Source organism: Argiope bruennichi, chromosome 3 (assembly GCF_947563725.1).
Source record: "Argiope bruennichi chromosome 3, qqArgBrue1.1, whole genome shotgun sequence".
Lineage (NCBI taxonomy): Eukaryota > Metazoa > Arthropoda > Arachnida > Araneae > Araneidae > Argiope > Argiope bruennichi.
Window position 1 is genome coordinate 120,083,020 of NC_079153.1, and position 17,126 is coordinate 120,100,145.

Here is a 17,126-nt window from a genome sequence, read left to right on the forward strand (position 1 = left end):
ATTTTTAAATTCACAGAATTGTATCTTTAATTAATGATTATACAGTTTATTTAATGCTGTATTTGAAATCAAATTTAATTATCATTTTAAAAAAGCCAATTTTTGAAGTTGGAATTCAATTTTTTTTAAAAATATATCATTTTATTATAAATCTCATCCTTTTTTTATATGAACTGTTGTATATATATATATATATATATCTAGTCTTATAAGAAAATGTTTTATACTTTAAAGCTGCTAAATATATACACTTTAATCTTTTATGCTTAAGTTTGTACTTTCACTTTTACTAAAATTCAGAATTATTATGTAAAGAAATTCTGCCTTGTTTGTCAGAATTTTTTTTGCACATGCAGCTTTATTCTCTCTCAATTAAATTATTTCTGTTATTGCAAATTACATTTTTATTATAATAGAATAATATATAATTTTATTTTTATTGGAATTCATCATTATTAATACTAAACAAAAACTTTTTATAAAAAAATTGAAAATAGACTGTTATTAATTTTTAAAAAAAAGAAAAATCATATTCAAGAATTGTTTTATAACCAAATTAATTTGTTTCACATATTTCAGTGGAAACATTCCCAAGTCATTCCAATTATATAAGAATTAAAATAAATTTTAACAATTTGCAACATGGGTGATATTTTTATTGCATAGTTTCTAATAATAGATATATTAGATGTAATTTTATTAGAACAATACAGCATCATCAAAAACTTGCTGTATATACCAAAGAATACTTTTAATTATAATTTTATTTGTTATGGATATAGGTTTAGTGGCTTTTCTTTTATACAATCTTTTATTGGTTTATTAAAAATAAATCATTAATGTGCCATTTGTTGATTCTTGCTTAGCTGATCTTATATCACAAATTTTGTAACAAAAATGTAGTTTGTATCTGTCACATTAAAATTTTTATAAATTATACAATTTTTTTAACATTAAAAAATCTGGAATTAGATTTCAATAAATATGAGATATTAACGTTGTATTATACTTGTGGTATTAAAATACATCTGCAAGAAAAAAGTTTATACTTTAAAGTAAGTAATGTAAGAACAAAATGTTGTTTTATGATTTAAATAAAAACATCTGACTGATCAAACTTTATTATATTTTAAATGAAATTGCTTTACGCAATTCAATAGAAATTGCATTGTATATTGTTCAGATTATTTTCTAATATTAATAGATTATAATTCAGATTCCTTACCATGTAATCTTTTTCCAATCTCATCAGTCATTTTTTCTATAATAGTTACTATAGATTTATAAAATATCGTTCGTTACCAGAATCTAGATGCAATTTTCTTCAGAAACTAAACTAAGTTTCAGATACAAGATAATTTTTGGCTGATAGATTGAGAGCTTGGAATACTTAATTCTGAATTCTACTACTAGCTTTTGAAATTCTCTTTTAAGCTGTAAACTGTCTAGAATGATTAAAAATCCATCGTACGTTTTAATCTAGTCTTAGCTGGGAAATGAATCATACTTCTTATATACCTAACCAAAATATTTTGAGGATAGTAGTCATCCTTCTTATTGTATTGTGTTTTAATATTTATTTTTTTTTTAACTGAGTTGTCATTTTTTTAAATTCAAGTTTAGTTTTTTACATTATAATTATTAAAAGCAGTGTCTGAGTAATAAATGGGAATTCTTTTGATTATTTGCAGATAACAACACGTTAAAGATTTTTTTCCCCCTATCAGATATTACTTTTAAATACAAAATTGTTACATTTTTGTATTGTGGTTGTATGATTTTTACTTGAGAAATGTATCCAATTTAAAATGGAGAAATATTATACTTAATTTATTTTAATTTTAAAATTGTCTAAGGGACCAGAGAAGGTCAATTAAGAATGATCCTGAAAGGATGTTAAAATACAAAGTATCGTAACTATAAAACTACCAGTATTTGCAAAATCTTGTAAGCATTTATATGTGTATGATCAAAGAATTATATTATCAGTTACAGCCTTTTAATCTTAAGAACAGTGACTTGAACATGAATGTTGAACTATGCAAATATTTTCTATGATTTATTTAAATTTTATACAGAATATGCATTAGTATATGTTGTGTGTATTTTGTTTAAAATAACTGTAAATTTGTATATGTACTATGGAATATGTGACCTCATTATTTTTTGATGAATAAAGCGCTTTTTTGAGCATATTAGTCTTTTTTTCCAATTTTAATAATCAATAATTATTGATTTTGGATCCATTTAACAGGAATGGCAGAAAAGTTATTTATATGGTTCCTTATTTCAATTGTCCCTTTGATTTTAATGTTAATACAAATTTTAAACTTATAAAGAGATATTAATGATTTTGAACATAAAATCTATATTGCTTTTAAATTATATGATTACCTAGGGTTGCAAAATACTTAGATCCAATACTGCTCACAAATAAAATTTGTCGAAAGTAAAATCTGAATATTGTTTAGATAATCTTGCTACGATTTGGTATACATATTTTATATGTACAGCCTTACATTCAATGTTTTCAAAAGATTATGGTTTGGTATCACATAAATCTTAACAAAAAAAAAAGTTTAATCCAGTGCATTCAACCTTTAAAAATATCTATTAAGACAAAATGAAGGCTTTTTTCAGAATAACCAATACTCTACAGACTAGATAAATAACAAAGTCAATTACATGCACACAAAATTAGTAAATGCCAAGATGATTGATATTTACTGATTTTAACAAAATAAAGAAATTAATCATAAAGAAGTATCAAACACATCTTGCATTGTAAAAATCCTCACAAGGAAAAAAAATGTTGTATATTTATTTAACTTATTTCATGTACTTTATTTAACTTATGCATCATTTTGATGTTTAATTAATTTTTATTTGAATTTTAAAAGTACATATAAATTGATAAGAAGATATAGATTAATTTTTCAGGAAAATTCAACTTAAAACAATTATATATTTTCAGAACAATAAAGTCATATTTGTATTAGGTGAATGATTATACATTGAATTCCTTGTCTGAATGCAAAGGATTAAAAAATTGGAAAAGGGATAGCACAAAAATATGCCCTAATAAATTCAACCTGTGTTCCCAAGAATGAAATAAATTTCACTCCATCAAAGAGGCAATACTAAATATAGTGTTAAAAGCACTAACTTGCCTATTGTGAAAAGATTTACCATATATCAAGCTCAACCAATGTACACAGAAACTAAATAACAAATTTCAGTCTGTCAAAAAGACAACATTAAAAACTGTGCTAACTTCCTTATTGTAAAAGGTTTTAACAAATATATACAAGTTGTGATAAACTTTTCTGCATGTCATCAAAGAAATTTTAATGTTTTAAAGAGATGTTTATTAAGTAAAAATTGTATTAACATTATAATCTTAAGAAATTAAATTATCATTCTGTGAAAATATACTCTGTAACTAGATTTGTGGTATTGTAATTTTTTTATAATTATTCAAAACAAGTTAAATAGATATAAGTATTTATAAAACAATTCAGTGGTAATATTGATGTCAATTATTACTTGTTTCTCAAATCCTCAACACAAATGACACATTAGAGTTTAAACATGGTCAAATGTATTCATATTTATTTTGCACAAGATGTAAAAATAGTAAGCACATTTGGAAGATTTGTTTCGACTTGTTTATTTTATCTTTTCTTATAATTTAAGAAAAATATGATGTGTGAGTTTTCCACTTGTTAAGCTGTGTAATAATTTTTTAAATGCAGTTTGGAGAAATTTTAAATGCATCAATATATTGCATGTGTAGATATCTCAAATGAATAAAAGTTCATATATCCAATAAAATAACTTAGTTAAATAAAAGCTATTTTATTGAAAAATGCATACACAAAGAAATAAGGCATTTATATATATATATACACACATACATGTGACAAACACATTAAAAAATTGACTATACTCTGCAGGATCTTCACAAGATTGTGTTTGTTTCACAATGGACAAAAAAAAACAATTAAGCTTTGACTGATTTTCTTTTTTTAGTTTGATGAAGGGGGGGATCAGTTCACCCCCAGAAATTAAGCTTTATAAAAGAATGAATCTTCTGTTATGTTCATATTATCTTGCTGTTATTTATTGGAGATGCACAAGTTAATAAGCAAAATGTATTATTTCTGCTCCATTGCCGAAATTTTATGAATTGACTCCCAGCGACCAAGTTCAGTTATCGAATTTACTTTTTAACTCCAAATTCTAAAACAAAGTCAAATATGGAAACATTAAAATTCTAATAATTGATCATATGTTGTTTTAACATATGCATTTGTTATGTATCCTAATTGAAGATGGCAAATCTATTGTGCACATTTTATTTATTTTTTTCCCTCTAAAAAGTTTGTAAACAATTTGTAACAGTAAAGTTTTGGTATTATTTACTAAGTAAACAATGAAAAGTGCAAGAAAAAAAAATGAAGCAACGAATATTAGTGCCTTACTGTTTACATTATTTGGCAAAGTATATAAGGAAATGGTCAATATTTTGTATCTAAAACATAGAATCAATATATTAAAGTAGGCAACAAAATAATTATTTTGCAATTATATTTAATTATTTTGTCATATAATATCAATCTATCGCGTGTGTGTGTTTTGTTTGTTTTTTCCATACATTTCGAAATAAGTAATGAATTTCTTAATTTTGTTAAAATTGAACAACTAAAGTCGGCTGGAAGGAGTACGTTGTTTACTTTAAAATGAGAATCTTTAAAAAAGTATCCAAAATAGGAACTTGTTTTTATGCTTAGAACGGAATGCATCTCTCATCCGCTGAAATACTTCACAAATGAAATTGATAGAAGTAAGAGAGATGGCATTATTGCACCCCTTTTGAGTCACTAAAAAGCAACAGGCGGTCACTCGATAAAAGAACATCACAAGATAGCTTGGGCAGTCATCTCGCTCATGACCGGTCTGTGGTGAACTTTATGAGGATTTATACGTTTGGCCTTCAAGTCCTTCATTTTTTGCGGAGCCCGGTACGAAATCCGCTTTTTCTCGCCAGTAACACTGTCATGAGAAAGGTCTAAAGATTTCACATTAGTCACGTCCTGGATGGCGCGAATTTTCACCAATCCATCTTTAAGTTTCTGGACGGCGTACTGGGAATCGGATGACAGAGCATCTTCGTAAATCCGAATATCCCGGGTTCCGTTCGACCTTTCTTTGTTATCACTGTTGTCTAAGGAACTAAAAGCAGAATCACTGCTTATCACAGGGGAATTGTTGTCCACAAAACTCGTCGTTTTCGCCTCCACAGAACGCTTGAGGCGTTCTATCTCTTTTTGTTGAGATGCGATCTGAGCGTCCTTCTCGCTGAGGAGGTCTTCGATGCGAGATTGCTCTCGACGTAGCTCAGCTTCGAACAGCAGCAGCTGGGACACGATGTTTTGCATCTCCGCGTCTTTCTGGACGAGGAGCTCTTTCACTTGTTCCTCCTTCTCCTCCATCCTCCGTCGCCAGGAGATATTCTGTTGTTGCATTTTGGCGTTCTGGGCCTTCAGCTGACTCTTGACTTGGCGGAGTTCTCTTTCCCGCATCATCAGTCTCGTGGTTAAACGCAAAATCTCGGCTTCCAGCTGAAATACAGAATATTCATCAGTCTACTTTAAAAAAAATATATAATAATTCACATGTAGCATTTTATACCAAACAGTATATTCATTTATTATTCACTGCAAATTAAAATTATCAAAGTGATTCAATCGATCAGATTACTTATATTTTGAACTAAAGATTTAAAGCCAGTTCCAGTCAAAGTCAGAAAATGTCATACGAAAAATTAAATTCATGATTCTGCCATTTTGTTGGAGTTTGATAATTCAATTCAAATATCCACCATCATTTAACAAAAGTTCAAAATTAAGCAATACATTTGTTAGGAAAATAAAAAATGTAAATAATCATTCGAAAGGTTAAAATATATTTTTTTATTAGAAAAAAATACTACAACAAAAAAAGCTGCCTTTTCTTTTTTAATTTTTAAAATTGCAGTTCTTTTTTATTCAAGATTATCTACAGAATCAGAAAATATCAAAACTGCGAAATTTTAAAAAAAGAAGATAAATTAGGTAATTTTACATATTTATTACTGATGCCAATCTGCATCAATTTATCTAACATCCAGGCAGAATCAATTTCACCACATTTCCTAAGATACACCTTAAATGGAAGAGTACATAAAAATCGAGAGGTGAGCATTCGATTTTTAATACTTTAAACGAACGAAATTGATTTAATTCATCGAGAAATTTAAAATGGTTTGAAATAAACATGGTTTTTACAACAGTCATTTTCTCAGTACAAAATAACGCATATGGTTATGATTATTTACATTTCAATAAAATCTGCTTTGTTCGCTTGAAAGAGCAATTAAGCACATCAGAATATGCAAAATATAGTAAAAATATAACACAAATATGAAAATAAATACAAAAGAGAATAACATTTTTTGAATAGTTATTAAACAAATACAAGGCTTTAAAAGAATGTCTTATTTTCTTGTAAATCAAATCACATTTTCTTTAAATCTATAATGAATCAATGATCAAACAGTTTCGCGAATTTCTTACGTAAGACTTCTAAAGAATCTGACAATGAAATATTGCATAGCATTATTCACTTGGAACATAATTAAAGATAAACAAAATTCTCCCTTACAATTTTCTGCGAATTTAGCATTTAGTTCCTCTTAAGGCAAATTGTTCCACTCCAGTTCCAAGTTAAAGAGTTTAGCAACCCACCTCCCAGGCTACTGTGTTATCGTGTCGAAATTTTGGCATTCTTCAAAAAAAAAAAAAAAATGATGATAAAAAAAATACTGCTTTGAGGCATAAGATAAAACTTTAGAAAGTAACATGAAGATCCTCGGGCTAAAATGATCCAGTTCGGTTTTTTTATTACAATTGTTACGCTCTTTCCACGTTTGAAAACAAGAAAGGAAGCTAACAATTCAAAGTATAATCTTTTGGTCATCAGTGAATTTTACGACAGTATATCCGTTTGCTAGATACAGACTCATTGGAAGACAGCGCCATTTTGATCCACGTGCGTTTAAATGTCTATATCTCTTGAAATAAAAAGTGATTTATTTATTCAAATTTCGAGAGCAAAAAAAATTCAAAATATTAAAAAAAAACCGAAAGAAAATTTTGACATAAAATAATTGGAATAAAGAGTGAAAAAAAATCTATATATTCAACAAAAAAGAATGGTAACGAATGAAAAGAATGGTTGTTTGTATTATTTGTATTGCAATAAAATATAGAAAATGAATTGTCGAACAAAATAAAAAAAGGCAGCATTTATTATAAATTTATTTAATTTAAAATGCTTTTTTAAAGCAATAATTACCTAGAGAAGAGAAATAAAAAGGGTTAAAATATAAGAAAAATGTTACTTTCGAAAGTTTTTTTTTTTTTTTTTTTTTTCCACCTAAGTAGCGTCAGAATAACCAGGGAAGTTCCCAATATCGACTTTTTTTTTATCCTGAATCGATTTTGAATTCATATAAAATGTTTGAATCACACTGAACAATAAATAGCTCATACTTAATAAAAAGCTTCACTAAATATAATTTTAAATATTTTATATTAATTTTCCAATATAATAAATTAGCTTCTGAAGAATTTTTCATTTTTATCTTAAGTCACCCTATATGAAAGGTGTGAATGAATAAGCCAAAAGGTAAATAAATTTAAAAAATACATTATTCTATTTTTATTTATTTATTTTCCCTTACAGTTTTGTGAAATTCAACAAAAATAATCCTCCGAGAATAAACAAAAAGGAAGTAAGAATTCACTTGAAATCAAGATAAGTAGCATCATTTAATTCTTTATATTCTAAAGGATAAAAAATTAATTATAAATTATGAAAGCATCAGTGCCACAACACAATAATAATAGTTATTATCAAAACGGTATTTGTTTTTTGTAATGTCATAACCGTTCAAAAAGAAATACTGCCATTAAGAACAATATCTACTCTGTCAAGAAATTAATTAGACATGATACAATGAGATAAAGAACACATCTAGGGTCAGATGATAATAATTTAATCACTCAGAACACATTCTTAAATAGTGCAAACTTTTTTTTGTTTGTTTGTTTAAAAGAGCATTATAAAAGAGAAGAAAAGAAAAACATATTTTTAACTTTATCAGTTTAGAAACAAATTAGATTGACTTTTTTTTAACCCTTTCATATAAGCCCATTCAATGTGGTTCTAAATGGCGGCCTTTGAAACCTTGCATTCTGAGTTTTCGTGGTTGAGGAGATCAGTCAAGCTCCAGCAAGCACCTGAAACGACGTGAAGGCACGTAAAAGAACATGGACTTTCACTTCAGATACAAAATGGGTTTTCCTTTCTATTCGGGAGCTCAAGTTATGGTCAGCCCTCAATGGAATATCGGAGGAACTCCACCCAGACATTACAGAGTTATCGACAAAATGCATGTATTTGTGTAGAACAAGATAGCAGGAAAATGGTAACAGGGTAAATAAAGAAGTGAATACTATTGAAAATGTATCAATTAAGTCTTTATCCAACAAATAATAAAAAGAGGCATTTTTGAAATGAGCGTAAAACCAAGCTTCATTAACTCACTGAATTTTTCACTTCTGCTTTGTCTTAAATAGACTACAATAAATACATATATTTTTCCCTCCTGTTAATAACTAATTTGTAATTTATATGCTATTTTCATTAAAAAATTAAAAATAGAATTTAATACAGACCACACTTGTAAAACTCCATCTAGATAAATACCGAAAATATCACTAACTTTTGAAAAGTCTAAAAAGAATTTTTAAGGTAACACGAATATATATAAATAAATAAAAGTCAGTAGAAATAGAAACACAACAATTATTTTTAAATAGATTTCGTAAACAGAAATCCTTCTTAGTTATATCGGATATTTGACCATTTCTTTTTTCCCAATTTCCCAGTTAAATTTGTTTCTAAGAAATTGAAGGGTGGGAGGGGGAGGTAATTCATATTTCTAAAAAATAAATCAAGTCTAAATATGTATTTTCCAAAAAACTGCACGGCAATATTTATCTATAATTAATATAAAGAATAATTTAGAATAACAATTGCTAACTAATGCCAAACATTTTATGAAATCAATTAGAAGTTATTACTGTATAGTTGCATATTCCATTTTGTTAAATAATGTTGTGTGAAACGTCTTCATTCCTCCGTAAGATATACAATCAACTCCAAATCAACTTGATTACAGTCACGTGAAAATGAATCAATTTAATTTTTCATTAGTTGGAAACTCTTAAAAATATACGGCAACAGAATATATCTGCCATATATAATTTCAAATTTATTATTATCTTCTAAAATAGTTTAGAAAGATATTGCCATTCTATAAAATCCAATTAATAAAAATGATTAAAAAAATTATAATACCATCTTTTAGAAATTATTTATTCGAAAATAATATTAATATTTGAACAAATATTTTATTCTAATAGATTATAGAGGGGAAAAAAACATCTTTAATAAATATCTGTTAAAACTTAGAAAAGCATAATAATTATTTTCCAAAACTTTTTATGCAAAAAAAAAAAAAAAAAAAAAAAATGTAATTATAATTTATATTTTTAAAAATCAAATCAAATCAAAAAATATTCAGTGTGGGTTAAAAATAAATTGACTATGGTAATAAATTTTCCTCACACAACATAATATAGCAATAATAGGAATTTTAATAGAAATTATTTGCAAAATTTCTAGAAATGTCATTTCATAGAAAACAACGTTTGCAATTCTCATTTTTTTTTCTGCTTTTTTATATGAAATTTTTGAAGTTACATTCTAAATGAGGTTATATTCTATTCTTCACTGAGACAAACAAATAATGATTGATTCCAGAGTTAATAATTTAAATAAGAATGATAACTAATGGAATTATTTTTTACAGAAATAGTTTTAAATAATGAAATTATTTATTTCCATTACAATCGAATAAGGATTGAAAATAGAAATATATTTACCTGTTTTGTTTTGTTTTTAGGTTTTTCTTGTTTTTTTAAATTTACTTTTTAAATTCTGTATTCGGATACCGAAAAGAAATTATTTATTTAAAACATTTTAAATGATAATTTAATATTCGAATTTGCAAGAAATGCAGAATTTCGATTATCTGATTTTTATGTGCTTACATGTCAGATTTGTAGAAAATCAGGAAGCAATTTTGAAAACAATGCTTGCCTTTGAAATAAATTATAAATGAAAAATAAATTTAATAAAAACAGTTTTTAAAGCATATTTTTATTAGTATAATAAAAAGAATTTTCTTGTTTTAATTATCCACCACGTTTTTTTTAATTTATATTTTATTATTAATAAACAGTATTAAAACCAATTTGTGGTTGGATTTTTTTTCCCTCCAAATTCACTATCCAGTGGATTTACAAATATGAAACAAAAATTAAATTTATTTAATCATCAATCTGATAATCAAATTCTGAAAATATTAAAATTAGGTATTTTCATCGAAAACACATAAGTGTACAAAATTTCAAAACTGTAATACATTAGGGAGTGAAATATCGATGAAATTCTGTTTTAACGAAAATGTAACAAACTAAGGTAAATGTAAGTGTGTAATTAAATAAAAGTAAAAAAATTAACATAATTCTGTAAAGGAATATATACTATATTTCAATAAATCACTTATTATTTTATGAATTTAATTGAAATATTCATACATAAATACTAATAATTTTTTTAGTTCACTTTCAGTCTTTAAAAATTGAATTTAAATTGTGTTATTTCAAGAAAGATTACACTAAGTAATTTTTTTCCGGTTTATCTCATCAATTTGTATCAAATTTTTGAACAGATTTTTCTTTTATGCATGAACAAAACAAGAACTTTTCAGAAATAATTTAGTATAATTTGGTAATTTTAAGATAATTATTCTTTTCTTTACTGGGAATTGGCCAAAAGATTATATAAACTGTATAAGCTATAAGATAATGACAAATGATATTTGAAGGGAAATAAAATCACTAGCTTATGTACTTTGTTTCTGTCACCATTGAAGTTAATCACATTCTAAGTCCATCATCTACTCCTATTACAGAGTTGTTTGATTGCCTTTCGATATTTTAAACAAACAACTTGCACTTGCAAAGTCTTGTTTACATAAGCTACTGCAAGGCGTGAAAAGCAACAGAACTTAGTCTTAAAAAGTTTGAGCAAAACCTTGTTATGTCATTGGTTCATGACCATTTCCATTCGCAAACAAATCAGCAGTATAAATAAAAGATTCACCTTCCAGGTTTACTGCTTGTTAACATGTTTATTACAGCAACAGACAGAATTTTAGCATTCCTTTTCCTCAAACAGCGCACCTTGTATGTCAGCACAAATCCCTTCCACCTGCCCTTTATCAAAATATTACTCTTCGTTCGAGTACAGGTAGATGACGTTCGCATTCTTCACCTGGATGACCATTCATGGTCGTTTCTGTCGCGTGCTCTCGAGTGCTATCTCGAGTGTTTGATCATCTTATCTCCATAGAGCGGATTCGAGGAAGGCCGCGTAAAAGAATAATTTCTTTTATTGCCGATTAAATGGAGAGTGCGATGGTCTGACGTTGGACAGAAGGCTATTATTATCGAGACGCCAAGTTTAGAGGCTGGCAGAAATATTGAAGCAACCGCAGAACAAGGAATTCCAGAGTGACCAAGAAAAAAAAATAACCTTCGATCTTCGAATAGTTAAAAAGTTTATATGCAATGGTTGAAAATTTAAGAAAGGCAACAATATAGTTACATCTGATATAACTTAGGTACTAGCTTGTAATGCGTATGTCCTTCGATATAGTTTACAATAGTCTGTACAACATGTTTCTAGCATGTGTATGTGGAACATCTGCATTGGTGCCAGTTCTGCTGATGCTTCGGATGGAACAATTTATTAATTTAAGAACCTCTGAATCTGTTCATTACCAATCCGTGACAAAGTTATTCGTTTAATAGCGTTGTAACTTGCTCTACTTAGATTTTAACCTATCTGGTTATGATTTGATAATTCATTATTATTTATTGCATTAAATAAAAACCAGTTTATAAAAGAGTTTACATTATGTTGTATAACAGCAGCAGGGTGGTTAAATCAAAGTAAGGACAGTCTATATGCTCGTGGCGCCAATTTCAAAGAACGTCATCGTAATAAGACATTAGTGCATGTATCTCTGTATGCCAATTTATAACAGTCATCCCTCTTTTATCATCAGAACTTGAATAACATACAAGCTAAAAGGAATGACTTTTAAAATTAAATAAGGAACTTTAAATGAATGAGTTAGCTTTAAATTAAATGGCAATATATATAGAAATGGCATTGTATAAAAACCAGTAGCAAAGCACTAAAGAAGACTGTTGTTATATGGAAAATAAATATTTCCATGAAATAAATAAGAATAAATATCTCAAGAATAAAATCAAATATGTCATTTTCCAAAATATCTGCTTTGAGAAATGCCATTAATTAACTCAGAGAATGAATATGTTCAATTTCAAACAATACACAACGTTTTTAAAAAAAATAGTATTCTAAATACTTCAACGAATTAATAAATATTTACTAAGCTTAGACAATTTCTTTCTAAAAATAGCAAATACATTAAAATAATGTAACTATGGAAACCATATGGGCTCTTCAAAACTTTTTTTTTTTTTTTGTATTAAAAATCTCCATTACTGATAGTAACACAAAGTAGCAATACCATTTGTTTATTATTTTTCAACCATTCATAATATAGAATCTTTATATTTAAAATTCCATTTTAAAATGGATATAAAAGGAAAAATAATGGATGAAATGTTATAAAATCTAGTAATAGTTTATAAGAAAAAATGAAATTTATTTTTCTTAAAAAAGCAAACAGAAAAGGTTTAAAAACATCACTTGCGGATAATAGCGTTCTATACAATATTGTTAGCGAGCATTGGCCATGGAACATCTTGTGGACAGATGAGGCTCAGTTTTACATAAATGAGAATGTTAACATCCATAACTGCAGGATTTGGGCCTAACAAATCGTTTATGCCATCCAACTATTCTAAAATAAATCACTAAACGCCCACTACTTTTAAGTTTGTAAGCTCTTTTTAGGGACACCCTGTATATGTTATTAGAAATAGACTGAATTTCAAAAGAATACCTATGAATTCTATAAATTCTCTTTAAAAGTTGCATATCATTCATATTCCCCGTTTGTCTCCAAGCCGCTGTTGTGTCTCGAGAAATGTATTTGCTAGAACAAGCATTTCCATGACCAGCGTGAGAATTCTTCCTTCTGCTTTATCGTACATTTATACAATATGGCACATTTTGTGTTAAGTTCGAAGTACAGCGAAGAGAAGGAAGGGAGTATGCATGTAATCTTCTTAACTTTGCTGCATTAAATCCAAAATTTGTAACAAATTTATAATTTTGATATCAAAACCACAGCTTGAGCCATTTTTGAGTTATCGTTTTCACATATCAAAAAACATATATATTGACAAACAGTAAACACTCAACAAATTTGATACAGAATTTCACACACATGAAGAAAATCTGATAATCAAACTATATGCCAAAGTTTAATCATTTTTTTTTTTTAATTCACACATGCACGAAAACATACAACCAAACAATCTTCCTGCGAGCGGATTTTGTTCAAAATTTGACTGAAATCTACAAGTTTTGTACTAGAGACCACGTACCATACTTAATCATTCCAACTGGTCACAGTTTTGAGTTATCGTGTTCAAAAAGATTTTTGGTTTTTTTTTTTTTTAATTTTTAGGAACGCTAATGAAATGTGGAGATTATCAGCACATAGAGGTAGAATTTTTTTGACGTTTATAATATTTTCACTTTGCACAATTCATTTGCGTGAAAAGTTTCATGAAAAGGGAAGTGAAGATGGGGGATTTAGGAGCTATTTAAGCTACTTCTCCAATAAGAATTTTAGAAACAAATCATTTAAAATATGTCTAAAAAATCTCATGTGACTTCGGTGGCGCGGCACGACAGCCTGTCTTGAGATCTAATTTTACCAGACCAGTGCCGTTGAATCCGACAAGAAAAAATACCTCCTCCCCCATTTTGGAAATCTTGGAATATGTAATAAGAAAGTGTCCGCTCTGGTATGGGGGAAATAATAAAGTCCATCCACAGTAGCCCTAGTGTAATTTAAAAATGAGACGCTAATATATGTGTGTGTGTGTGTGTGTGTGTGTGTGTGTGTGTGTGTGTGTGTGTGTGTGTGTGTGTTTTAATTTGCAAATGCGTATTTTCAGTAAAAGAGTTTCTTCACAATATTAAGAAATATATTTGATATTTTGAATATCCCTGGGTGTTCTATTCAATATTGAAAATAATTAAGTATAAAAATGGATATACAGTACGCTCTCGAGTATTCGGCCTAATGTGGCGGAAGGGCAGGTCGGACAACAAAAAACCAGACAGACAGGAGTTCTAGGAACTCATTTCTTTGTCCACCAAACCCAGAAGACAAAGTTTTAATACCTAAACTCACTGTTATAAAATGTACTTTCTCTCTTCTTACTGAATACTAAGCCGTCCATTTTTCTCAAGCCATTAGAATGTGAACGCGGCTGCAGCCCTATGAATCATAGAAGCCGTTGCCGATATCATATCGAGTTAAAACAGAAGGCTTTGTACTGATAGTTTATATACGTTTATATACTGCGCTGCAAGTTTCAAGAATTTATTAGAGAAAAGTTAAATTACAGGATATAAACTTTTAACATTTTAACATAAATTCTGTAATATCTAACTTAAATGCAAGAAACTGAAAAAATAAAATTAATGTCTTTAAGACTAATCTTTAAGAAAATTGACTCAAAAAAATAATAATAATATGATAAATGATACACAGATTTGAAAAGGTATGGAATGTTTGAATTTCATGTATTTCCGATGAAGTAAGAAATATTTAAAATTATTTGTAATACTGTCAAGGCAATACAATAAAAAAAAGCTTGTATTTTTTTCTTTTATTATTATATTAAGTTATCTTAAATGCAAATTTAATTCGTGAAAAATAATTTTTAAAGCAGATTTTTATCCATAACAATATTTAGAAATCGTAAAAATCTCAATAGAAAAATAATTTTAAAAAATTAATAAAAATAATTAAAATAAATTTAACGAGAATTAATTCATTTCAGAAAAGGAAATCTTATCACAAAAAATTCCCATTGTCACGAATCGCCACACGATTCGACAGAAAACGATCCAAACACAAAAATAGCGTCAGTGCATGAACAAGGAAAAGAAGAAAAACAAGATGTGTATATAAAGTAATAAATTTTTAGCCATCATTTCTGGTGGAATAAATTCATTTGAATATTCACACGGCCTACACGTTGCTTGCGCTTTGTTTATTTTTTAACAGAAGGACCTCAAAAACAATTTATGTTCCCAGCCAGGCCAACCAGAAAATAAAAAAATATGATGAAAACCATTCGATTGGAATATATAATGCCCCATTCAGTTTAGGAGTCATAATTTTTCCTTACTTCTTCACCTACGATATGCTTAAAAGGTCATCTCTTGCACGTCAAAATAGTCACGACAGCTATCCACACGGACCAGTGCCCAACCTTAACACAAGACGGTCAGAGCAGTAAAGGCTGGATCAATGCGCATGCTCACAAAAACCACATGAAGAAAGTTTTAACTTTATTTAAATAATTTTAAAGAAATGTATACTTTATATGTACACTACTTAGTTGTACTTGCTTCAGTTAGACGTCATTATTACGTTTGGAGGCTCGCTACACCGTATAAATAATGAGTTCAATATGAATTGTGAAATATAAATATGTTTGAACATTTGACAGTGAATTTATTAGTTTATAAATAAAATCTAAAATGCTTTTTATTTGAATTTCACAACAAAATAAGAAGGATTGCAAGAAAAACAAATGTGGTCAACCAAATGAAACAACTGTCTAAGTTTATAATTTACAATTCAAAATTAGGATTTAATGATATTGCGGTAATTTCAGAATCTCCGGAAGTTTATTAAGTTCCAGAATCGTCATTCACCAAAATTTATAAATATATTATACAGCGATTTCAAATTTCATTTCCAAAATTCAATTTCTAAATACGAGAAAGAATAAAATAAATCACAACTGATTTGAGATAATTGCAAAGATTGCGTAAGCTTAAATTAATTTCTTTTTTTTAAAGAGGTTTCAAATCCTAAATAGATTTAAACCCAGTTTAATAGAATTGGACAGATTGTATGCACATTTAGTTAAATTTCGGATGAAGGAAATATAAATTGATTTTTAAATTTTATGCATCTTTCAGATAATATATGATTTTAAATGCACTTTTGAACTAAGGAAATTAAGGGAATTTAATAAGAAAAAAAAAGCAGATCACGAATTTTAATTCCGTACAATGTTATTGCTTATGAAAATAAATTTTCAACTTTAAAAACAGAAGTTTAGAATTAATTAACATCAAATAATCGAAGTTGAATGTACTAAAAAACGATTTACAAGTAAAATCAGAAAAGATCAAACGATTTTAAAGGGAGAATAACAGTACAATGACCTGGTGAAATCTTCTTTCAATATAATTGTTTTCTAGATAGATTTAATATATTTCGAATCATACGATTCTAAATTTTAAAAAAAAATCGTCTGCAACTTTTCTTTTATAATATTTTTCTTATTATAAGTATCTCCATCCATTTTATTCGTGCTGAAGATGTCCTGGAATAATTACTCCAAAAGATTCTGGTTGCAGACCATGCAGAACCTTTGTGTTTGACCTTTGAGGCTTCCGCAGTTGGTGAAACAGGTTGGCCGTGAGTTCGCCTGGCGTGGCGAAGGGTTTCTAAAAACAGGCTGTGTTCTGATATAATTCTAGGAAGGGTTTGCACGAGACCTCAAGGTGGGATCACTTCTGATGTTTTAGTTATTGTGCATGAATGAACTTGGAAGATTTTCCATGTAATCCTTTCGTAATTGATGTAACGGGAATGGATTACTAAATGTTACAATAAATGTTATAAAACG

The 17,126-nt window shown here is 27.9% G+C and overlaps 1 protein-coding gene across 1 annotated transcript in view; it reads right to left on the reverse strand.

Moving 5' to 3' along the window:
- Window positions 1-3,852: 3,852 nt before the first annotated feature.
- Window positions 3,853-17,126, reverse strand: part of LOC129963274 (uncharacterized) — a 43,514-nt gene continuing 30,240 nt past the window's right edge. The window contains exon 2 of the mRNA XM_056077527.1: window positions 3,853-5,624. Within this exon, the coding sequence (XP_055933502.1) occupies window positions 4,920-5,624 (705 nt within the window). The 3' untranslated portion in view covers window positions 3,853-4,919. The remainder of the gene's footprint in view (window positions 5,625-17,126) is intronic.